This window comes from Rhinolophus ferrumequinum, chromosome 7, assembly GCF_004115265.2.
Source record: "Rhinolophus ferrumequinum isolate MPI-CBG mRhiFer1 chromosome 7, mRhiFer1_v1.p, whole genome shotgun sequence".
NCBI lineage: Eukaryota > Metazoa > Chordata > Mammalia > Chiroptera > Rhinolophidae > Rhinolophus > Rhinolophus ferrumequinum.
This window is the reverse complement of record NC_046290.1, coordinates 51,654,141-51,680,156: the sequence shown is the minus strand read 5'-3', so window position 1 is coordinate 51,680,156 and position 26,016 is coordinate 51,654,141. Positions and strand designations below refer to the sequence as shown.

Here is a 26,016-nt window from a genome sequence, read left to right as displayed (position 1 = left end):
TGCCTGGGCTGGGGGCAGGCCTCAACATGCCCCTGGTGCACAGCCATGAAGATTTCTAGCTGGTAGGTTAGGAAGTGGCAGGATCCCCAAAATAAAGATACAACCCCCCCCTTTTGCTTACATAAGAGTAGCATGCCCAGACGGCCGAGAACTCACCAAAAAAAGATACTCTTCCTTGATTTACCAGCTTTTCTCTAAGCCAATTTTCTCTCCAATGCTATCTTACCAACCTTGTACCTATTTTCACATGGTTTGCCACATTGTTGTGAATATCCCATTCTGAACTAGCAAGCTGTCTGAATGACATTTAATATTCTTAGTTTTTCCAATTTTGTATTTAATTTTAGTTATGCTTAAGAGAAAACATATTTATTATTTAAGTTGTCTAGGAATTTGAAGTAGCCAGGGAAATGTTTTATAGCACAAATACCTCCCAGTAACTATAATTATGCGAGTCATCTGGCTTATCTTTCTACCTCAGTGAAGAACGAACCTTACTTCAAGCCAACACAGAGAAAAAAAATTGACCTGTCTACAAATACCCCACAAAGGAGACTTGAGAAAAGGTTTCCTGAAATTGGGAGTAGAGAGCTACAGGAATAGCTCCAGGCCTCAGTTTCCTTTTATGTCCAAAAAGGGGACTGAATTTGATTGATTCCAGGATCCTATCCAGTCTGACAGCTTGAACTTGAAACCCACAGAATAACAATGTCAAAATCCAGAGATGAGGAGGGAATGAAGGAATAGTTGGGGGAGGCTGGGATCTAGGCCTACAGGGGATGTAGAGAAATCGGCCTATAGAATGAGCCATTGGGGAACTCCTGCAGGGGGTTCAAGTTGTGACTCTTCTTCACAGCAGTAATGCCTGGGTGCAGTGGAACGAGCTTCTTGAGCAAGGCTTGCAGTCAGAAAATCAGGGAGTGGGTTTTGGCTGAGCCCTTCTTCCAAGCTGAGACAGCAAAGAGTAAAATATATCCAGTGTGTGTCAGAATCAGGACTTAGAACAGAGAATCAGAAACTGAGATGGAGGTCACCATAATGAGAGCTCCCTGAAGAAGTGTGGGAGGTGGATGGGTGCGGGTGGAGGGACGCTATGTTTAGGGAAAACTCCGAGGGATGAGGACATAGCACAGGGAGCCTTCTACTATGACCTTAGAGAAAAGTCAGCTCCAGCAATCTTGGACTTTCATTGAAAATGGGTGATTTTTTTCCCTTTAATGTTCACACTATCCTGTCTTTCGACTTCCTACAATTTCTATCAAGAGCTCTAGATATTCCTGCAGCTATATTCCAATGACAGTTTCCACCCAGCCTCTTTTCATAACATCATCCAAACTTTCATTCCTCCTAGCATGGGAGGAAAACGTAAACCCTAGAAATCAAGATTTGAAAACTTCCTAATTGGGCGCCCCCCCCCCCCCCCCCACCGCCTCCCGCAGCATTACCTTTCTTCAAGGCCATACTAGGCCTGAACTCATTTCCCAGTGCGCTCCAAGATGCTTGGCTATAAAAGTCTCAAAGCTGACTCCTCCTGAAGATCCTAATGTGTGCCTCAGTGGATAATTACAGCACACATTAATCACCCAGGCACCCCCACCCTCACCCCCACGCTACCTGGTTACTCTGAATCTCCACTTGGTGCAGCTGCTTTCTGTCTCCTCATTCCATTGGGCACAAGGATTTTGCAGTGTAATTACTAGCATTCAAGAACGTTTGTTACTGGCATCTAGACAGATTGTAAGTAGCAGCTGTCAGCTTTGAAAATTGTTCTTTGGGGATTATCAGACTAGACCATACCAACCTCCACGATGGTGCCTCGAAATTCCAAATAAAGCCCATTTTATTTATCATCTCTCACTCAAGGGTGGCAGTGAAAATCTGACAGGGTGAAATTCCACGCTGTAAAATAATGCCATTGGTGGCACTTCCTTCAGCACACTAAGTAGCATTTTTTACCAACTTTCCATTGGTTGGTTTACAGCAAATCCAAGCCCTGTTTTATCTGAGGGGTAAAAATTTTCTTTCATGTGCTATTAAGTAGCCAGCAACCCACAGAGACGTATGATTTTAGTCTTTCAAATAACTTTATAGTTTTTTTCTGATAATAAAAAGACAAAAGAAATGCTAGCTCAATGTAAAAATAATAATAGAAGAACAAGACTGAAAAATAAGTCACCAGTATTACAAGTTTGGTTTATCTCCTTCCAGGATTTTTTCTATATATGTAAACACAACTACATTTTATTTTTAAAATGGAATATACTATATTTAAAGTTTAGTAACCTTTCTCCTCCCTTGATTTACCAAGAGTATTTATATGCCAGTACAGAAAAAAACTGAGTGACAAATTAATTAGCCATGTTGCTGCCATTTCTCCCTAAAGCCCAACAATAATAACAGATTTAGGAAGGAAAAGCTTACTCAAAAAAGAAAGAGCTGAGAATCAGGATTCAAAACTTGGGTGCCTTTATGGTTTGCCTGAAAACATTCATTAACTTGGGCCCAAATCCTATCCATTGCTTTGTATATAGCAGGTACTCAGTGGACAATTATGGAATTAGTGAAAATGAAAGGCCAGCAAGTGGTGACCATGTGTGGAGGAGAGACTGTTCCATGACGTGACCACTGTCTGTCCTGCAAGCTGGACCTGAGCCAGAATGGAAGTTGCTTTCTGCAAACCCTTCTTAGAGACTGATCATAATTAATGTTCATTCTGATATAAATGGGCATTCCTCCCTGCCTCCTGCAACGTGCTGGTTCCTGGAACAGGTTGTTGTCCTGACCTGATTAAGCATGTAATTTCCAGTACCTGGTAGTATCCACGAATATCCCCCCTTCACCCTATATACCGTGTTTCCCCAAAAATATGACCAAGTCCGACAATCAGCTCTAATGCGTCTTTTGGAGCAAAAAATAATATAAGACCCAGTCTTATTTTACTATAATATAATACCAGATATAATTTATAATATAATATAATATAATATAATATAATATAATATAATATAATGTAATATAATATAATATAATTAATATAGTAAACATAATATAAAATAAAATATAATAATATAATACAATACAATACTATAATATAACACTGGGTCTTATATTAATTTTTGCTCCAAAAGATGCATTAGAGCTGATTGACCTGCTACGTCTTATTTTCAGGGAAACACGGTAATTCTTTGGCACCTACCAAGTGGTACAGGGATCCATCTTGTTTTACAAACACCCAAGACATGCCTCGTATGTAAGTTTCCCTTAACAAACTCTATTAATTACCAGACAGGAGTGGCCAGCCTCTTTCTTTGGTCTTTCCTTGCCCTCTATTTATGGAGGTAGATTTTTCAGTCTGAGGGTTGTGACCTGCATCTGCACATACTAACACCACAGTCCCTTCTGGTACAACGAGAATGGGTCACTATGTCAGAAACAGACTGATAATCAATGTTACACAATCTTCATTATAATAACTACCTGCAACACCAGCAGGTAGTTATGGCTGGATGCATGACTCTGCACAAACACTTTACAAAACTTAGTTCTCTCGTCTCTAAAATGTCTATGTCTGCGGGTCCCTTTCTAGCATCGGGGGGTATTAGAAGCAGTAAGAGAAAATGACAGTGTGCTCAGAAAGGAGTTTTATTTATACAAACTATCGCCATCAGGATTGTTTAGTTTCAGCCAAAGGAAGATTTTAATATGCCTATGACAAGTTGAAATGTTTATACACTGAAACAAACAAAACATAAAACACAGAAGTAAAACCTAACCATGGATAAGGTTCCTGTCAAAGGGAAGCTTAATTATCAGTGAAATATGTACCCAGAATAGGAAACGAATCATTTTTATCCTTTACTTTCCTCCCTCTGGCAATCTTTTAAAATTTTAAAGGTAGACTAAACCCCACCATGTGAAATACAGCCTGCTTATATATCACACCTACTTTTGGAGAGCCTCCCTCCTGAACAGCATTGTGCATTTTAGCGTAAAAGAAAAGTTTCCTGTCTTTCCTGGATTGGGCACGAAATGAAAGTGTATGTAGTGCTTTATATTCTTTCCATCAACAGCAGGACGAATGGTGTTTCCCTTGGATTAGAAAGCTGTCCAAACATTGTGGCACATACCATCTCTTCCTCACTCTGTGCTCCTTTACCCTCCAATAATGTTTTAGCAAGTAATCAACTGTCTTTTAAAGGGTCGCACCATACCACATGTTTGATTTATCCCATATAAATACAAATAAGGCAATTGAAGCCCAAACACGTATTATTTCTATCATCCTTCTTCCTCAGATGGTATTTGTTTTGCTGCCTCGTGGCTGCTGGAACTTATTTAAATTCTTCTCCTGTACTTTTTAAAGTCTGCAAAGATGGCCTCAGGTAACTTCTAAGACTTACCATGAATATAAGATGCACGCAAACAAGAGAGTGGTACCCAGTCCAGTAACCAAGTTTTCATCTCGGTACAGGTCCTGACCGAAGTCAGGCACACAGATCGTAACGTTCTTCCCATCATTACCTAGAACTTGTAAAGAAAAGGCAAAGTAGTCATAGTTGATTTAGAAAAGCCTGTTGTAATTCACAAAAGCATTCATTTTCGGAAAATTCACGTAGCTTAGAAGAGTGGACTTTTCACTGGGAACTTCCACTCTGTAGTCTAACTCGACTCAGACTAGACTGCTATTATTTCAAAGCATCCCTCTCCCAACTCAGCACCGTCTGAGAATAAGACCCTCATCTGATCCAGCTTAGTGCTAAAGGGGTCTTTAGTTCCGGGACCTTGTAAGAGTCTTACTCTTTTTCAGTACTATTCAAAAAATAGTAAAAAGTAAACTTCGATCCATTTTTCAGTTATTTGGCAGCCTCTGAACAGAGATCATGTGCAGATAGATAATTGAGCACTCCCTCCATGTCTATTTTCTTTGGAGGAACGATGAGGGCACTCAACAGCCAAACGTGAACCGGCAGTATAACAGCTGTCTGACCACCGTCTCCACCCACGTGAGAATTCATTTTACTGCCAGTAATAGGTGGTTGTGACATCTTTTAGTCTATAATCTCGGAACTTCCTAGGGTGGTCTGGAGGTTTGAGATATTTTGAAAGGCTACATAACAAAGATTTCTGTAATATTACCATCAGTGGTAGTTTATTTTTTATCTAACATAGTCTTCAATTTTGAACACTCAAGCTACATCTTGATTGCCAACTCTGCCCCAAAATAGGAGACATAAACATAAAATAACAACCTAGAAACCATTTTAGAAACATACGCATTCTGTTTGAAATCAGACTAAAATTATTACTGTTACTCACACTTGAAAGAGTAAACAAAACTGTGTATGCTATGGTTTAAGGAGCCTTTATTCTTAGGCCAATGAAAAGAAGATTTTTTAAAGAATTGACCAAAATATGAACTTTGCTATTTAAGTAGTATCACCTGAAATTAAAAATAAAAGTTTTTTTTTCTGTTTTTAAGTGATATCTGCCATTAAAAAGAAAACTACTATAACCAAAACTCCCATAAACCCCCATTAAAACCAGAGATTAATACATAAATAGTCATAAGTCTTAAAGAGATTGAATTTAAATAAACTTAAAGACAGCATTTTGTTTTTTCAAAATTGTATCCAGGATAGACTATACTTAATATAAGGGCTACAATTATATCACTTTGTACTATAAATAGCTATAAAGACAAGACCTATACATAGGCTCAGGGGCTCACATAGTAACATAGTATGTGTACATGCTTTATGCTACAACTTTCAAATTTTCTTTGCATTTGCTTCCTAAATATAAAAACAGGAAAACAACTTCAATTTTTCTATTCTAGAGAAAAGATAGTACATTTATTTAACTTGATTTATACGAGATCAAATGTAACCATATACACATTTATATACACTTATGTGTATATAAACATTTACAGACACAGGTATGTATCACAAAAGTGATAAAGATAATATATTATAATAAGTTTGGAAATCAAAACAACAAAATTTGCTTTCTCTCTCTTTTTTAAATACTTGATTTATTTGTGTTTTTCTAGGACCCACCCGCTCCAAGTCAAGTAGTTGTTTCAATCTAGTTGTGGATAGCACAGCTCACAGTGGCCCAAGTGGTGATCAAACTGGCAACCTTGTTAAGAGCACCGCGCTCTAACCTACTGAGCTAACTGGCGGCCCCAAAACTTGCTCTTTGATTGGCGAGGCTCAGGGGCTCACATAGTAACACCTTATAATATAATAGTGCTTTTATAGTTCTCAAATAGTCAATGCAACTATTCTATAGTAATAATAGCTAACTGTTATATATAGCACCTACTACATGCTAGGAACTGTACATACTTACATATACATATATACACATATTCATTGAATTCTTAGAAACCACATTACAAAATAGTATTTCTATTCTTATTTTAAAGGTGAGGTATCTAGGCAGAGAAAGGTAAGCAGCTTTGTGCAAGTTACCTAGGTGGCAGAACCAGGCTATAAACCTAGGCAGTCCAAATCTAAAGCTCATTCATGTTCTGTTATCTTTATAAATAAATGCTATTTTAGATGAGCAACTCAAAGTCACATAGCAAAAGGTGGAGCTGGGCTCAAATCTTTTCTCCTGCTTCCCACTCCCACATTTTTCCCACCCTCTCTATTACACAGAAATGACCACCTGAAGAAAAGTAAATTTATAACCAACTAAAAAAGCAAAATAAACTAAGCAAAATAAAAATGTTCCTTGAAAACAGAATGGGAAAATGCAGATGAGGCCTAAAGGCAAACTCAACAGCCCACCTTTATTCAAGTCTTTCCTACATAGTAAGAAGACTCAAAAAAAAGCATTTTCATATCTCACCGCAAGGACTTTATGTACTAAAAAAGTCTGAATCATCTCTCTATTTTGATTTATTACAAGTGAGGGGTATAGCGCCATGGAAGTGTACGTGCTTGGCACGTATGAGGCCCTGGGTTCAACTCCCAGCAACTCCACCTCAGCTCAGCTTTCGACACCACTCCGGAAGAAACACAGCTTGATTTACTGCATGCCTGATACTTAAACAATAGTGTCACAGGGACATATCCCTTCCTCCACAAATGAAAATATTCACACTGCAAACACATGTTCCTTCATAAGGCCAGCTTACCTACTTCTACAGGTTTGCTGGACAGCGCTGAGAAAGTGAGATACGTGACATAGCAGCTTATGAGACCTGACTGCAGTAACCCGGAATGTGGCTGTCCTAGAAAACGACAAGAGACAGATTTTAAGACAGTGTTTTACATTTCAACAATAAGAAAGCACAGGCTTATAAAAATAGGTCACCCCAAGTGGTATTCCTCAAAGTTGGACCCCTGCCTTTAAAGGAAAGAAGAGGTACATGATGTATTTCTCAGATAACACTGAAAAGATCTGGGGAGAGGGAGTTAGTTATACATTGAGCCTAACTGCTATTTCAGTGATGCCAAGTTCTGCCAAGTTCTCTACCAACACCTTACTTTGATAATAACTACAGCTGTACTTAAACATATGGCTTGGTTCCCCCTGAGGTTCACAACATTAGATCTTAAATCACAAGATCTCAGAAGAAAATTTATCATCATTATTGTGTGAGAGCACACGGCTTAGTGCGGTAAAAGGTTTCACAGGCCATGGATTCCAGATTCTCCAAGGCCAGCGGACACTTTACAGTTCATGACAGTGGAAAAGGCTCATTCATGTCTGTCAATGGACAGAAACAAACAAACAAACCAAAAAACGAGAATACCAGAGCTGGCCCAGGTCAAAGAGGAAGGCTATGGGGCTTAGCATTCATTGGAAGAAGAACTTTAATATTATAGCATTTAAACCAAACTCAGTGTTTGGATTATCGAGAATAAGCAGGATGACTCTTGGTTATCACACAAAAGGGATTTATTTTTTTTTGGTGAAATTTTCAACCACCTGCTGGCATGAAAGGATTTAGTTTTACCCATTCTTCTCTATGATTAAATTTTCTTCTAGACTTACAATTATTAAATTACAATGACCATCAAAGACATAGAAATGGACCCTTAAAAACGTTGCTCTTTGGTATGGGAATAAGATTTACCTTAACAACTAATGCTTTAAACCAAATATTTCTTTCTCTTTTTTTCCTTTTTTAACTAAATTTATTGGGGGTGACAAATGTTAGTAAAATTACATAGGTTTCAATTCTATACTACATCATCTATATATCACATCGAGTGCTCACCATCCAGAGTCAGTTCTCCGTCCATCACCATATATTCCATCACCATATCCATTACCATGACCCCCTTTTAAACCAAATATTTCAAAATATTATAAGCATTTCTAAAGGTAGGATTTAACCCAAAGTATATTTTAATCTGAATATTAATAATGTTTTAAGAAATTCTTAACTGACCAATTAAAGAGACTGGAAGAATAATACTCTCAATTTCAATAATGGATTTGAAATTTTTAGTACAGAAAAACTTTTAAATTATCCAATACTAACTTCTTTTTAAATCACCATTTTAGAAAGTATTCAAAGGGCTATAAATGTATTGGCCATATTTTCTTTTTCCTATGTAGAAACCTGAATGTCATGTGCTTTTTCATCACCTGAAAAGTAAGATACGTACAAGAAAACATGAGACCAGGGACAATTCTCTCTACAACCAAAGACAGCATACTGGCTTATGATATTAGAAGTCATTTACAAAAGACAATTCAAACTTATACCTTCTGAAGCACTTTCAAATCTCTATTGTCTCTTCCATTTGGCTTTGAAACAACCATGAGCAAGGACTTGGGTCTGAGGAAAGTCAGCTCATGGAGCCAGCTGCTGCTGGCTGAGCTGGAATCAGATTTCCCGCTTCCTGACTCCTGGACCACACTGTCCCTGATTTCTGGTCCACAGGCCTCGGATGAAAGATGAGCCCATAAACAGCTCCTTCCTGAGCCTTCTCATTCAAATTTTATACCGAATATAAGGAAGAACTCAATATACACTAAGGGCGTTCTCATTCAAGTTTTACACAGAGTATAGGGAAGAACTCAGTATACACTAAGGGTGTTCTCCATTTCAAGGCTCCTTGTAGTACATTATTTAATAATGGCAATATCTAGCTCCCTATTTCATTGACTTCATTTTATTCAGATCTTTCTTGACATGAGGCGTGCTTGATGATAACATTCAGCTCAAGCATGGGCTATAAAGAGAAGACTGGAGTCCCCCCTTTCCTATTGCTGACCCATTCACAGTAAGTTAAGGAACGATCATAATTTTTTTAAATTGAGTTTGCTCAAAAAAAATTATAACATAAATAAGGAAGAATGGAAAAAAACAGTGCTTACGATCTTGGACACAGGGCGAGATGGCTACCAGTGAAATAAGCAGACACAGGCCTCCATTTACCCCCAGGAGAATTTTGTTTTCCGTGCAATCATCTTTCTTTGTATAAAACACTGCCATCAAAATCAAGCCTCCAGTAGCAATGGAGTACATGATGAGTGTCACCAGGGCCAGAGAGGCGTACCACAGCTTGTTGTGAACAGTGCCCGCAGTCCTGTTTTTCCCGGAAGTGGATAAGAGGGGAGAGAAGACAAATCAGTAAAGGACCCAATTGATTTATCATCCTTCAAGCATTAACTAATGCTGTCAAGCCCCAGGCCATTATAATCGAGTTGTCCAGAAGACCTCATTTTACCAATGACTCTGCTCCATCAAAGCTAGAAGGTACACGTAAATATGCAAAAACTTAATGGGTCAAGCTTAGAATTTTTTTCCAAATACTCAAAGAATTCTGCTCTGACTTGAGTGTATTCATCAGCTAAAATGAATACCCACAGATTTTACTCTAGCTCCCCCACTATGCATGTGAATTACCCTGGGACAGGTTTTGGTAGTATTGAAAAGTGGCTCTTGGCTAGAGTTCACTTCAAGTTTTCCCTATAAACACAGGGACTGGAGGTGCCACAGTTTCTTACTGCAGGTGCTGTCAGCAGCTCCTACTGAAGCTCATCTTGTCTTTAGGGAGAGAAGCAAATGAAGTCCACTCAGAGAAAGACTGGCTGAACTCAGCTCTCTTATCCCTGCACTGAATGGGAGGATCTGTAATAGGACTGCTTCTCCAAAACAATGCCAAGTATGATTAAGGGAGAATCTGACATTTTAAAAAAAAGAGACTAATATCAGCCAGGAAAAGAGTAAAAATTTCAAGAGATTTACAGCGAAGAATCTGGAAGAGGAGATTAATGTGCTTTCTAGTTTATATACATGTTAATAAAGGGAGGGGGGAGAGAAGGGGGGGTGTAGCAATCGATAGAAATTGTTCAGAACAAAGAAAAGAGAGTTCATCAATGCTAAATGAAGAGGACAGAACAACAACAGGAAGAATGGGTTGAATCACTGTCATCTGCCTTATGATTAAATTGCCCTTTGTAACCACATTCTCACAAACCTTCTGAGAAAGCAACTTGCTTAATGTTTGCACAAAACTGGAAAGTGTTCAAGCGACGCAGCTAAAATATTTTAATGATGAAAAACTTACTGCAGCCAGAGACCAAGAAAATAGGCCAAAATGATAATGACAATTATATTCCTGAAACCGAGCCAGGCGCTCCAATGACCACAGAATTATTCTAACATAAAAGGCACACAAAGGAAATGAAGAGAAAAGGAGACTTGAGAAAGGGGGGGAAAAAAATTCTAACAGCCAAACAGTAATTGATGACAGAGAGAGAGAATGAATTATGTAGAAAAAGGTAAATACTGCTGACCAATGTGTGAGAGAGGTCCAACTGTTTCTTCACTAGTTTTTTTGGGTTATGTTACTACTACACGAAGGACTTTCTTACAGTTAATTTATGCTTATATTCTCAAAGTTAAATCTTCATCCCAACCTCTCTACTCAACTCCATACTCATAATATCCAACTGTTCAGTGTCCCCACTTGAGAGGTCTAACCAGCATGTTAAAATTACCATGTTCAGATGAACTTCCCAACATTCAAACCTCCATCCCCTAAACCTACTCTTCTATGACCTTCCCAACCTCAGAAAACGACAATTCCATCTCTGGAGGAGGGGAGGTCAGCGGAGAGATGAAGAAAAGAACCGCCTTTGCTCTTGATTGCTGTTCTTCTCCCCCGGCTTCTCTCCCCTCCCCCACTGCCATGACATCACTATCAGCAAATTCCACTAGTTTCAACTGCAGAATGTATCAGACCTGACTGCTACTAACATCTGGCTCCAAGCCACATCAACTCTCAAGTGGCTATCTCCCACTGGCCTCCTTACTTGCACTTCTGACTCCGTCTAATCTTTTCTCAGTGTAAAATATACATTAGATTACATGCCCTTCCATCTCATACAATGGCCCCAGAAGCCCTACAGGATCTGGCTCAATGCCACCTCAGATCTCATCTCTGGCACCCGTCCCTCTCCACTGGGGTCCATCCGCACTGGATGCTCCTTTGCTCCTTAAACAAGCACAGCAGGGCCCAGCAGAGTTCTGCCTCTGCTTCTCCCCCACTTTCTTCATCTCCCTCACACCTTGTCAGGAAGCCTTTCCCTGCTCTGCTCTCCCCAACTCCGCCACCATTTTGTTTTTTCACCATTGTACTTTTCACCATTGTACGTATTGCTTATTTGCTTGATTAATCAAGTTGATTATCTCTCCCCTCGTCCCCTAGGAGAATGTAAGCTCCACAGAGCAAGACATGGTTGTGTTCACTGCTGTTCTCCTATTGCGTGGAGCTGGCAAATAACAGGTGTTTAATGAATATACTGGTGCAAGGACTGTAAACTGCTAAAATATAACAGTATGCAGCAAAGTGAGCAGAGTGACTGCTATCTTGCTGCTCCAGAGTCAGTTGGTCCTCCTGATGACATCTTGTTTTTACAGACATCCCAAGTAAGTGCCATGACTTAACTTATCTTCACAGTCTTGATGCCTGCTACATAGTTAATATTCCAAACTAAATAAATGCAAAATGAGAAGCACGTGAATGGAGATTAGGAGAGGACCAGGCAACAAGGCACAGTACACGACACAGCAGCAAGCACGCACCAGACTGGGAGAGTTGGCTGGGCTCAAGCTTGGGGTGAAGGTTGGGAGTAAACAAAACCCAAAAACAACACGAACTGAAAATCTAGAAAATTTAGAAAGTGGGTCTTCATTAGAAGTACCTGGATATACTATCAACTTTCTATTTCAGTTTCGATACAGAATTGACACTTCAAATCACAAAACGTGAGCCAGAAAGTCTTAAATACAAGACCACAGGCCCCAAATTGATGTACTTACGCTAAGACAACTTATGCTAAGACACCAAACCAAGACAATTTAACTCCAGTTTCAGCTCTCCCAGAAATGGAATCTTAAACCAGTCAATGAGGAATTGCCTGCTCAGCACTAGCTAGGTAATTTGCTTTACACACCCCTCCCATCATCCCCTATGTGAAAGTAACCTTGCAAAACCAACCCACTTTTTTGCCTCAGGTAACTTCTGGTCCCTGCTCCCTTCTGCCTGTAAGTCATTCATTTTGCACGGCTCCTCAGAGTGCCTTCCTACCTGCTAGATTGGATGCTGCCAGATTCAAATAGATCTTTACTCAAATAAACTCTTACATTTCTTAATAAGCTATTTTTTTGTCTTTTAAGAAAAGGAAAAACACATTAAACACCTGGTCCAACCACATTATTTTACAGCTATGAAAAATGAAGTCAGAGCGGCCAGATGATATGCCTAATGTGAAACAGCAAGCTAGAGAGTGAGCGACATAAAAATCTGCAGTCTTCTGGTTTCCAGGTCCATGGCCTTTCAACCCTACTGCCTTAGGGATCTTCTCCTTCTCAAGACTTTACAATAAGTGAAAAAAAAAGAGGAGGAGGGAAGATAAGCAGGAGTCTCTGTTTAAAAACACAGCAAAAACTCTAAATGGGATGAATTTACATGAAAATAACAGTATTCCTGAGCTTCCTACCTTAATCCTAATTTTAGGCAAACCAACCAAAAATGAGTATGCTGACAAAAGGGGTTTTGTTGGACCACTGGCCTCAAAAGCTGGACAATAGCAACATCGTTTGTTGCAAAGCCCTTAGGCCATTCTTATTGAGTGGTTTCTGGAAAGTTTTTAAAGCAACCAAACTCTTCCAAAATGCCTCTTAAAAGCTGGCATCAATAATTAGTCCCAGCAAATGGCTTCAGAATCAATCAAAACATTAAAGTCAGAGTGAAGAAGCACAAGTATTCTCCACGGAACATACTAATTAACGGGCAAACCACGCCCTCGACATCAAAGATGTTATTATTTTACCATGAAGTTCCCTATTTGAAGTATGTTTGTGAAAATTTTAGGAAAAATTTAGGATGGCATATTTATGTTGTCTGATAAAAAATTAAGAGTGAAAGAACAATTAAGGAATATGGAAAGATTATATATAATCAATGAAAATGCATGTCCAACGTATTGCGTATATTTCTTCTGCACAACTGAGAAAATAGGGTCACATATAACTATAGTCACCCATTTGACTTATCTTTAGGGAAACTTTGCTGCCTCAAAATAAGACCTAGTGCAGATCCGAAACATAAATGACTAGGTTTCAGGGATGACCCGAAAAGCAGGACAGCATACACTAACGTATATATGAGCACAACTCAGACTTAGAAATCTGTATTATCATCGAGATTAAAGCTTGAAAAAAATACTAAAACATATCTGTAGTGCTATTTGTATGACTTTTCCATGTGCTGTAAACATTTTAAAAATTGTCTATAAGCATTTGGGTTCTTATTCAAATATTTACCAAATAATAAAATGATTAACACTATCTTTTCAGCGTGCATCTCATGATTTGATCTTTAAAAAAAACCAAAACCCAAATAAACATAACTACCACTGCCAAGCTGAGGAATGTAATCAGAATGAAAAGTATTTGGAGAGAATTTGGAAAGTACATTTTGTTTTGTCCCAAATAAAAAATAAAATTCACATTCATAGAGAACTTTCTAATATTTTTCTCCCCAAACAGTATAAAGTAACATGATGCCTACAAAATCTACAAAATAACAAAAGCCTTACTGAATACAATAGGCAGTAATTTCAATGCACATTTTGTAAGTAAAGTAAGACAGAGGGCAGCTAAGTGCTTTGTTCAGAGTCACAAAAAGGGTCACCTTGGCCTTAGCACTCAAGGACTGGACCCATATCTGGCTGTTATTTTCTCAATGTGGCTCAGTAAGAATAAAAACTAGCTATTAATATTAATAGTCTGGCATTTCCCACTTATCCTGGGATATGAATTCTATTTTCAAGCTCTTAAAAAGAGTCTAGGGTTTTAAAATGCAGGATGGCTTTCTAACGTAGCACAACAGATCTTCCTAATGAAGGGGTCCTTCCATTCTTAAGCAGTTGAGGAAAAAAAATGCTTTTTTTTAAGGAAAAAGCTATTCCATCACATATTCTTTACAGAAAGTGAACATCCAGCTCCAAAATACTTTTTTCTTTAATCTCCTCAGGATGGGAGTATAAGCTAAAGCCGACCCAAGTTTTCAGCCAACAACACAACCACAAAGCCGGGGCAGAGAGGTGCCAGTATGGAGTTGAGTGTGTCTAAGTCACACCATTGGTTGACTTGGAGCCCAAATGAGAGAGCGCAGAGGAAAAGGACGCCAAAAAGTATAAAGAAACGAAGTAGAAGAAGGAGAGGGAGAAAGGATAAAAAAATGGTATGGGAGAGAAAAGCCCACGAAGAGGTCCAAAGAGCTGGAGAGAAGGGCAAATGGCTGCAAAAACTGTTCTTGTTGTAAGGAGGCTGCTGATCCTGCCAGTACAACTCACAGTAGAGCCTTTATCAACACAGCACCGTGGGCAGTGTCTGAGTCAGTCAATGCGTTCACTTGGAAACTTTCCATAAACGCACATACCAGTTCTTATTCCATTTATGTGCAAAATCCACAAGCAGGAAGAGCTGGATGCCTATAAAGATGCAGCCTCCAACGGCTCCCACATAGCGCCAGGCTGCAAAAGAAAACGGCCCAAGAGGAGATGACATTATTATTCCAAGTGTTAGCTCAAAAGAGAATAATGACTAGTGCATTTTTACTGTATGCTCACTGTACCTGCAACACATTTAATTCCTACACAATTCGTATAAGATAGGTACTACTGTTGGACCCACCTTATAGATGAGAAAAACTGAGCCTACATAAGCTGACAAGGGCCCATAGCCAGAAAAGGGTGTAGCTGTAATGCGAACACAGTTTTCCTCTGGAACATCCCAGTTTAACCTCCATGCTATAACTGGCAGATAGTCTAACAGATGCAGTGATTCATAAAGTCATCACAATCTACAATTTAAAAGTAAAAACACATTGCCAGAAAAATCAAGCGTTCTAATTTTATTGGCTAGGGAGCCACCAGTGTCTAGTGAGGAAATGCGATTCAGACCTACTTACGGCCCAAGGACTCAGATTCTACTTCTAGCTCTGTGACAAAGAAGCTCTGACCTTGCATGCGCCATGTCACATCCCTGGGTTACAGTCTGTCTATAAAAATGACTGAACTAGATTAGAGGACTACTATGTTCCTTTCCATTCTAAACATATTATTCTACTACATAAAAGTACGTCTGCAGGGAAGAGAAAACCAGTTAACAGCATTTTAGGTAAAAACAAGACCTGGCTATAAGAAGTACATAAAACTAATGTGACCTTGAAAAACTAGCTGGACCCTGATATGTGACTATTTGCGGGTCTATGGCTATTCCTTATGGACTGACAGTGTGAATATTTTTACTATCAAAATTATTAAAGTGAATTCATTTGGATTGAACGGTATTTTGAACCACTGAAATTCAGACTTTTTTCCCTCCCTAGCTCATATGAAGAAGGGTCTCCCGTTTTAGCTATGAATAAAGGCATATTAATTTTCATAGGTTCTATCAATAAGGAACCTAATTCAATGTTAGACAGTTTCATATAAGGTAAGTTTAGAAACAGACTAGAGGAGGCCTCTCTTATTGCATTATAGCTGCAGCAGATTAAAGCTGCTAAGAAGCCCTGTGTTCTGTGTCCCAGATGTTCTGCGCAGTATTTAGAAAGAACAAGGTCTCCAGAGCCTCTTCAAACATGGCTGGTGGTGTCAGACTGACATGCTAAACTGATTTTCAAACTAATTTTAAGTGTCTCATTTTTCCTTCAGGCCAATAACCTTAAAATTATCATTTCAATTCTTCAGCCTGCTGAGTAACTCAAGGTCCTCACCTGACCTACCAGGAAGGGAGGGAGTATGGGAAAGGGTAAGAAGAGGTGGGGGAGTGATACGGGATTCTGATGTCTGGTGCCCGGAGTTTGTGGTCTCACACACTCAAAGAATGAGAACGTGGACTCGGAGAGGTAACTTGAAGCAGTATACAGTTTTACTGCAAAAGCGAAAAGCACAAGCGGTACAGCTCTCTGAAGAGAGGGCGGATCCGAATGGAATGCCCCGCCGGCTAAACTGAGCTGGAGCCTATCTGTCCCTGGATCCGTAATCTTTAAGTTGTTTACCAGGAGCTGGTTGGGCTCCCCTACTCCCCTTCCTGCACCTGGGCTGGTTATCTTGGCTGACGCTACAGCCAGATGCGGTAGCCCCTCCTGCCTAGTCCCCTTTTCTACATTTTTTTTCTGTAAACTGCTGTTCTCTTTGGCCTTGAGGCCCTCCGCCACGGGTCCCTGACTGCCCACGATTTTCCCATCTCACTTTGAGACTGTTCATCTGTGCCTTGATGCCCTCCACCGCGGTCCTGTCCCTAATTGCCTATGACTTTCCTATCTCAATAGGAGAGGGACAGGAAGTAGTGAAAGTAGATAAAATGTGGGTAGGTTAGGGCTTGCCACAAGAAAACCAGTAACTCGAAATATCAAAGGTACCCTGGACTACACTTTTAAACAATTTTACCAAATGGATAAAAACAAAATAAATAGGTACCCCAAATACCCCATTTGTACCATTCAGAAAGGTCTCCTGATCCGGAATAAAGAAAGCTCCTGAGCACATGGCCCCCAACAGCAGAAGCTTGAAGAACCAAAAGCTGGAAGGGGAAAAAAAAAGGAAATGTATTTAAATGACATTCAAGGAAGAACAAAAGACCTCTTAGAAGATAAGCATGTCTATCCACGATTCTGTCATTGGTACTGTTCTCTACAAATCGTGGGGAAGTAATTAAATGACTGGAGACTGTCTTTTCCCATAATTAGACAGACTCAGCATGGCCTCTGACTGTGCAAAACACCATTTTATTACAGGGGTGGAAATGACCTGGGGAAAGGTCTTGGTAAGAAATCAACTCTTGCCTTCACTGCATTTCTCATGATGGTACCAGTGTTATAGATAGGATTCTAGTTCTTAGGCCACTATTTGGGGACAAGTATCAGTACTGTCTTCCGTAAAATCCGCGTCAATTTCAACAAGAGGAAGAGCAGGTAGAGAGTCTGATAAGTAGAAATGGTCCTAGAACACTGTTCTGAGTATAAGGAAAGGGAAAAACATCCCCACGAAAACCAAAGGCTTACCCATTGTGAATATAGGCCCTGCAACTTTTGCTGTTGTTGATATTGAACGTCAGGAGGCAGAAGATAAAGAAAAAGCAGGCCATTCCAAAGCAGACTCTATATACCGCAGAATACCCCACCAGCTTCTCACAGGTGTCACCAGCTTTAATACCTTTACAAATGTCTTCGTAAAAAGGAATCTGAGGAAGAAGAGAGAAAAGTCATGTTAAAACTGGGCCAACAGGCTGTCGTGAAGTGCTCCTTTAGCCTACAAGTCAAAATCCCATGTGGAAATGTACCATGTGCACAGAGAAACAAATACTGAGAAGAAAGCCCTCTTCCAAAGGTTTTGTCCTAATTTTCTTTGAATCTCTTTTAAAGATATAGTGCTCATAACATACCACGCAGCCTTTACTTACCTCTAATTAAGTATCAGTATCAGAATGTCTTTAAATTACACTTGTTTTTTATTACAGAATGTTTTTACAGCATGTAATTACAGAATGTTTTAAATTACACATAGATATATTTTTCTTGAAATGCATAAATATGTAGAATAAAAAGTGGGAGACTTCCTTGACTCCCACTCTAAAACGTCACTGCCCTCTCCTCAGGAGAGTTAATAATTTGGTGAATATTTATTAAGTTATAGATATATAAATGTGTGTGTACGTGTGTGTGGGTATATATGTGTACATACGTATGTATACACACCCCCATATTTATATACAACATATACATACACATACCCTACTCTGGTACCATATATACTGTGTGCCTGTGTGTGGGTATAGCCTTTAAGTAGAAGAGCATATGTATTGTTCTGCAATACGTTTTTTTCCAATTAACAATAAGCAGTGGAGCTCTTTCCCTGTTAATACATAAAATCCCACCCCACTCTTTTTTTAACCACTATATAATGTTTTATACTAAGGTTAGATTAAGACTCATAAGCATTCCCACATTGATCTTGTTAGGAAGGGTTTTTGTTTTGTGTATTTGTTTTTTATTATTAGAAACACTGATTCAATAAACACTGTTGTACATGCCTCACTGCACATGTGCCATTATTTATACAGGATAGACTCCTCAATGGGTCCAGTACACGTAGTATCTACATTTTAAACTTTCAAGAGTGAGTCAAATCACACTTTCAAAGACTGCACCAATTTATATCCCTCCAGTAATATCTGAGACTGCTCAAGTTCTCAACCTGAATATTCAGTTTAAAGATAAAAAAACCCCACTATCTTGTTTTAATATCCATTCCTCATTACTATTAATAGTAAGGTTTACTTCTTTTCTTAAATTTATGGTCAACTGTATTTTTCTTTGTGAATTGGCTGTTTAGTTTTTTCTTGATCCACTGGAACTTTTTATTTATGGGTCTTCATCTTCTGATAAATGTCGACAATGGTTTATTCTAGGCTAATCAGAAGCTTTCAGTCTGAAACCTATTAACATTATCAGAATAATTAAAAACTTACATAATCAGAACAGGTAATATATTTCTATTAATGTAAGAAAATAAAGATTTTAGTCAGTGATTAAAAAAACTTGATTCTTACCTACATCAAAGCTGAACACTTTCCAGAACAGAAAATAAGTTGAAAATCACATTATAGTTGTTATTCACAAGACAAAAAAATATCACAGAGGGAAAAAAAATGACACAAAACTGGAGGTAAAACTGAAGCATGATTAATTTAGTTTCTTCCCCAGAAAAAAATCTTAACGAAACAATAACTGAGGCTATTATGATTTCCATAATAGGAACGACTTCCACAAAAGGAAGACTAAATTTAATTGGAGTTCATCTTCCTGAATGCGGATTCCCTCCCCTCAGAAAAGGCCTGCCGTTATTACTATACCTGAATCTCAAACATGTTTATCCAAAACAAAACATGTTTTTCCAAAATAAAACATGTTTTTCAAAATTACTGACTCAGGCAAAAATGCATTGTTACTGAGATCCTATTAGTACAGCTCCATTTTCATAAACAGATAAGAAAGAGTTCATAGAAACATCAAATGCGTTATGTCAGCAAGTTCTTACAACTGCAATTTTTTTAGATGAGGGCAAGATGTAAATGCATAAAGAGAAACACTAATGTATTTTTGACCAGGCTACAAAACAAAGTAACACACGTGTAAGGTTGCCAGATAAAACACAGAATGTCTAGTTCAATCTGAATTTCAGATAAACAATGACTAATTGCTTAGTATAAATATGTACCATACTGTATTTGGGACATACTTAAACTAAATATTGCAAGGGACATATTTGTACTAAAAAAGTATTCCTTGACAAGAAGAGACAAAGCTCAAAAGAGGGCAGGGCTCTTTGGGAAGGGCCAGGTATATGCCATGCAAAGAAGTCTGGCCCCCGTCTGTAGGAAAGGGAAAATGACTCTTTATGCTGGAATGCCTCTTGTTGCCAAGTGGAGGACATACTGCAGAGAGGACAGGTTTGAGGCAGAAGGGTAAGTTAGAAGGCTGCATGAAGAAGGTAAACCAGTAGCAAGGAAACTAGAAATTCTGTAGGTAGAAGTCATAGTTGGGAGGACTGTATGGGTGACCAGAATGAAGTGAAGGAAGGGAAGAGGGGTCTCTTCTGCTTTAACACATTGCTGTTTGGGGTAGCGGGACAATAGGGTTGGCAGAGAACAAAGAGTGGAACTGGAAGAACAGATCAGGAGTTTGTTTTTAAGGGTCATCCCTGGGTCATTCCAGTGAATAGTGCCTGGGTGGAAATTGCTTCAGAATAGCCATTAAGACTAGACACAAGGATTCAGGAAGTGAGCCCACGCAGGTACTGTGAGTAGTCAGCAATTTCTCTGAAGGAGTCTGAGTGTTTAGCTGTGTTTCACCGTGAGTGAACAAACTCAGAGTTAAAATCTTTAGACACTAAAGTAATGGTGGACCCCAACACAAAGTCGGTGTTTCAGAGCCTCTAACCGGAAACAACAGCTACACCCATAAGTGGTGCAAGTAACAAGGAGATAAAGTTTTAAATCTGTAAAAACTATACTGATGAAGAAACCACCTACCTCACTTACTAGACTATTTTATGTGTGATTTATCACATATATAATAAATATATAATATTCATTTATAATATTCACTTAACTCCTTTCTTCCACTCTTTCGGTAAAGCCAATTCATGATACACACACACACCCCCTCATGCCCTGTAATACATTATGTCAGTACCCACTTCGTCTACACTAGCCCATCTTTCACCTTCAGGCTCTTCTCCATCTCCCACCCCAAACCCACTTCTCTCCTCTCCTTCTTCTAAAATCCATTTTAAGGAGAACGCTAATGTCAGTAGGCCTGAGCTCCTATCATCCCCCACAAATGCCCTCCCTTGTTGACTCCCCGAGGCCCTTAGGCTCATCCAAGGGTGAGTATGTGACACGGCATATTTCACCCAAAATAAAAGTAGGCAAATAACCCCCTGTTCCAAATACTAAGACCTGCTTTATGCTCTGTGGGTGACTTAGTCATTTAGCCTTCAGTAAGTACTGTATATTTTTAGGCAGAGAACCTCGAGTTGAAAAAGCTGGCAAAATTTAGCAAGGAGAATTTGCTCTGATTAAATATTTGCTGTTCCAAGCTCCATCCCAGTTTTGGAAAAAGAACACATACAACACACACAGATTCCACGCTGTGGGGGGAAAGGGATGGGCCTGCTAAGGGTGTTGCCTTTTAAGTCTGGCTCTGGGCATCCAAGGACACTGCTTCTGTGTTGGTTCTACACACCTGAGGGCAAGGGGTTTCCTCCCAACCCTCAAAACAATCAAACACAGAGCCACAAATTATTAGTAAGGATAAAAAAGCTCACTGCCAAGCCTAACTCCACCAACTTGGGCAAATTACACACCTTCCCTGAGCTTTAATGTCCCTCCCCCATGTCAGTACAACGAAATAATACTGTGGCCCACCTCATGAAGTTGCGCTGAGAATTCAATCAGTTAATCCTTGTAAAGCGCTCACCATATAGTTCCATCATGTAAACTTCCTTAGTTTTACGGCACTATCATTTTTACAAAAAGAACTTTTGGGGAAGGGAGTCCGGCACGTTACATGAACCACTTATTGGATGATGCACTCTGATTTAAACATGGGGGACGATGAACATCTCAGAACTCTGTATAAATGCTGTATTCACTTTACGAAAGGATTCGTATTGTAAGATACAGGGTAACTTTCAATAACATGAATCCTTACCTGGCACAATTATGTAAGAAGTGAGTTCTAAAAAACAGTACTCACTTATTTGTCTTTCAGAGACCTATTCACTACCCCGAAGAAAATACATCTGAACTCCCAAATCGTGGAAGACATGTTCAAAACATCAACACAAGTATTAAGCTCAAAAGGATGGGAGCTAGAAGAAAATCCACATAATTTTGTCTCCATAGAAGAGATGCTAGCTATGCCCCCCAAACAACTTTCATCTCAGGCAAATAAATATACAGAAACAATAGAAAACCTACAGAAAGGCCTACAGGTCTAGTTGGCCAGGGGCCCAGATGTTGCAAACTTAGAGAAAGTATAGACTCTGGGAGTGGTTCTTACAGAAATGGAGAGGAGGAAGATGAGAGTCATGTTCCTATATCAAAGTATTATTTGGGAGAGATGAGAAAACAGCACATTAACAAAGCTAATGATTCCTACATTTCATTCTATCAAATTTCTAGGGCACTGAGTGAAACCAAGATACAAAGAAAGCTTTGGGCAGCTCAGCATGAATAATAGCATGAAAACTAGAACAACTAGATCTGCAAGTTCTGTTTAATATCCCTTATGTGAAAATGAATTTCAGAACTGAGAGCCTCTCTCAGTCTGCCTTTCCTCTTTCTGATATTCCACTTGTCCTCCAACTTTCTAAGACAATTCATTTTTCTCTGTGGCGTCATTCCAGGGTCCATGACAGCAATGTCCGTCTGTTACCTACCAATGGACAGAAACTGTGAAATAGGGAGTGCTAAAATCTGCTTCCATCCTCCCGGGCACAGCCTCCAGGCAACCAAGGCTCATGTCTCAGCACATTATTATCGTTGAGGCCCTTTGTGGGATGTGAGGGTTGCTTAAAAAAACAGAAACAACAACCAGTACTTGCTTCTCTTTTCTTTGGGTTTCTAAACATTTTTAAGAGAAAAGTCTAGACACAAAGGAAAGGCCATACGAGGACACAGTGAGAAGGCGGCCATCTGTAAGCCAAGGAGAGAGAATTCAGAAGAAACCAAACCTACCAATACCTTGATCTTGGACTCCTAACCTCCAAAAATATGAGAAAATAAATTTTTATTATTTAAGCCAAAAAAAAAAAGAGAGAGAGAGAGAAAAGTCTACATTGTGTCATTATTAAAAGCCATAGGAGGAAATAAAACTCCTGAAACTGGTTTTATTTGACCCTGCTATCCCTAGAATTAGGAATTTAATGCTCCCAAACAGAATCTTGGAAGCATGCTCAGAGCTCCTCCACCACGAGCATTTCCATCCGGATCAAACGGCGACAAATACAATGAGACAGTCAGAAAACAACTCTAATCAAACTATAACCAGTAAGCTTTCAATCTCAACAGGACAACTTCCGGACTGACTCATTTGATGGTATGAAGGGCTCCTCCACAGAAGGGGAACAGGGATCAGCTAATGTCAATCTGTTTAGAGAATTCGGTAATATCGAAGGCGGAATGTACAAACAAGAACCACACCAGTTAATGGTCTTGAAGGAGATGTAAGAGTTAATTTCAATGAAAACTTATGGAAGTCTACAATGAGGCAACAGCAGTGGGGACTGGGGGCCATGGAATGGATAGATCCTGTCTGCCGATTTGATGGGACCCTTAAATAAAGGCAGAGGAACCCGGACTAGGAATCCTGGTTCCTAGCTCGGCAGCTGATCCGATGGCAGACCAGTAGTGGATAGGAATCACAGGAGACCAGCAGTTTCTGGGTAGAAGTGCCTGTATCAAAGGAAAGTGTGAGCAGATGGTTAAGCAAGGGTACAGCGCTCCAGAGAGAGAACAGCACTTGAGATAAAAATTAGTTGTGACCAGCAGAGACCAAAAAGGGCACATTCAATGGGAGTAAAGCTCACCTGGAGAGGAATGTAGGTAGAGGAGAAGGAGGGAGACAGAAGTGAGCACAGCCCAGAACCCTGCGGAATGTAGACATTCCAGGGATGGGAGGAATAAAAAAACCCAAGAAGAAACTGAAAAGGTACAGAACCAGACAGAGGTTGAAAGAGTGGCTTTCAAGAAGCAGAGCATGGTCAGCAGGGTCAAATACTGCCAATGTAATGAGGACTGAGACGTAACACTGGATTTGACAGCAAGGAATCATTTGAGACATTGATCAGAATAGACTCTAGAGGTGGGTAAGAGAAGCTGGACTGCAGATGGTTGAGGAGATAGTCAGGGGGTCTGGACATGGGTCAGGAAGTGGGCCTTTTACCCATGCTTTCCAGAAATCTAATTGGACAGGTAAGGATCTAAGGACCATTCCTCAATTTTATTTATTTGCAATTATATAAGCAATACATAGTAATATTCTTATTGCCAAACAAGTTTTAAATTACAACAAAAGTACAGAAAACAAAATCCTCTTAATGGCCCAACAATTAGACCATTACTAGCCCAACCCTAACGTGATTGCGTCCTAGAGATAAGCATTGTCAGAGCTGCGTATCCTTCTAGACTCTCTGCTGTGTTATTCTACACTCACTACATCTTGTAGATGGTTGCATGTTCAACACACAATCTATTTGCATTCTCTTTAACTATTATATAGAATTCCACAGTCCGGAACAACCATCGCTTAGTTTCTGTCACCCAACTGGCAGGCATTTAGGATGTTTCTGATTTCTTCACTATTATAAATAATGCACAATAGATTTTGTCCCTATTTTGTGTATCTCTCTGTACACATGTAAACTATAGGGGTCCAGAGTGAGTCTCCCCACAATGTGCCTCCCTGGCATGCAGATTATTTAAAGCTGAAAACAACTAAGGCCCAACAAACTCAAGAAAAGATTTTGGTGTTTTATGCCCCCTTTACCTGCCCAAAAGAACTCAGGCAGAAAAACTTGCTCACAAGGAAGCTGCTCATCTTACCATATGAGGTGTCAGATCACAAAATAAGGTGAACGTTTAAATTTAAAAAAACGTATTACAGGAAAAGACACATTCCCATTAATTCGTCTCAAAACACTCCCCCTCACATTGAACACACTTTTCCCAATGTTCCTGCCACTTTCTGAAGCAGTTCTGGACGTCCTTTTTCATGGGTGTCTTTAGTTGCGTTTTTGTGGCTGCCTCGATGTCCTGAATCGATTCAAAATGTTTACCTTTCATGGTCATTTTGACTTTGGGGAAGAGCCAGAAGTTGCATGGTGCCAGGTCTGGTGAATAGGGTGGCTGAGGACACACCATAATGTTTTTATTTGACAGGGATTACCATACCAGAAGCGATGTGTGACACGGAGCGTTGTCATGATGGAGGATGAAACCGTGTGCCCATATCATGTTAATGCGTTGTTCATGATCCATGATTTAGGGCACACTTTAAAACACACCTTCTCTCAAGCATAGCTCACACCCGACTGACTGCACCAAACAAGGTGAAACTTGTCACACACTGTTACTAAGGTTCGACGTGCCGCTTCCCGTATTGAAGATCCCTGCCTTTCTGTTGAATGGCACTTGGAAGCAGTATTCACTGTATTTTTTGATCATGACGAAAAGGCTTCATGTCACACATCGCTTCTGCTACAGCAATTTCTGTCAAACAAAAACATGACAGTGTCCTCATCTACCTTATTCACCGGATCTGGCACTGTGCGACTTTTGGCTCTTCCCCAAAGTCAAAATGACTCAGGACATCGAGGCAGCCACGACAGCGCAACTGAAGAACTCATGAACGAGGACTTCCAGAACTGCTTCAAAAAGTGGCAAGAACGGTGGGATAAGTGTGTTCAATATGAGGGGGAGTATTTTGAGGGGGATTAATGGCAATGTGCCTTTTACTGTAATAAATTTGTTAAATGTAAACATTCACTGTATTGTTTGATCACATCTTGTACATAAATTAAGTGTGGCAGACAGAGTATCCAAGCCAAGTGTGCCAGATTCACCTCTGTGTCCGCTGATTTTGGGTGGCCCCTGGCAAGCCAAGAATTTGTTTACCAAATGTTTGCTCTTTTTCATGTACCTGTGAATTGCCTACTTTCCCTTTGAAGTCCCTTACCCCATGCCTCCCTCTCCTCAGTTCAGAATGACATATATACCTCATTTTACCTGTCTTCACAATTTTCATGATGTGAATTTGCAGTGCACACGTATTCAAACTTAATCTTCTCCTGTTAATCTGCTGTATGTCAATTATTCGACTAGCCAGAAGAACCAAGGGGGAAAGGGTCATAAAATTGGTATGATTTAAATTTTAATAGATACTGCCGAACTCTTTCCCAGGG

General features: G+C 39.6%; 1 protein-coding gene across 1 annotated transcript in view; it reads right to left on the bottom strand.

The window, feature by feature from the left end:
• The window catches only part of SERINC5 (serine incorporator 5), a 96,162-nt gene that overhangs the window by 14,572 nt on the left and 55,574 nt on the right, over positions 1–26,016 (bottom strand). Inside the window, exons 3-8 of the mRNA XM_033110179.1 lie at positions 17,553–17,731; positions 16,989–17,071; positions 14,925–15,018; positions 9,346–9,557; positions 7,148–7,243; positions 4,401–4,527 (exon numbers count right to left, since the gene is read on the bottom strand). Of these exons, the coding sequence (XP_032966070.1) occupies positions 4,401–4,527; positions 7,148–7,243; positions 9,346–9,557; positions 14,925–15,018; positions 16,989–17,071; positions 17,553–17,731 (791 nt within the window). The remainder of the gene's footprint in view (positions 1–4,400; positions 4,528–7,147; positions 7,244–9,345; positions 9,558–14,924; positions 15,019–16,988; positions 17,072–17,552; positions 17,732–26,016) is intronic.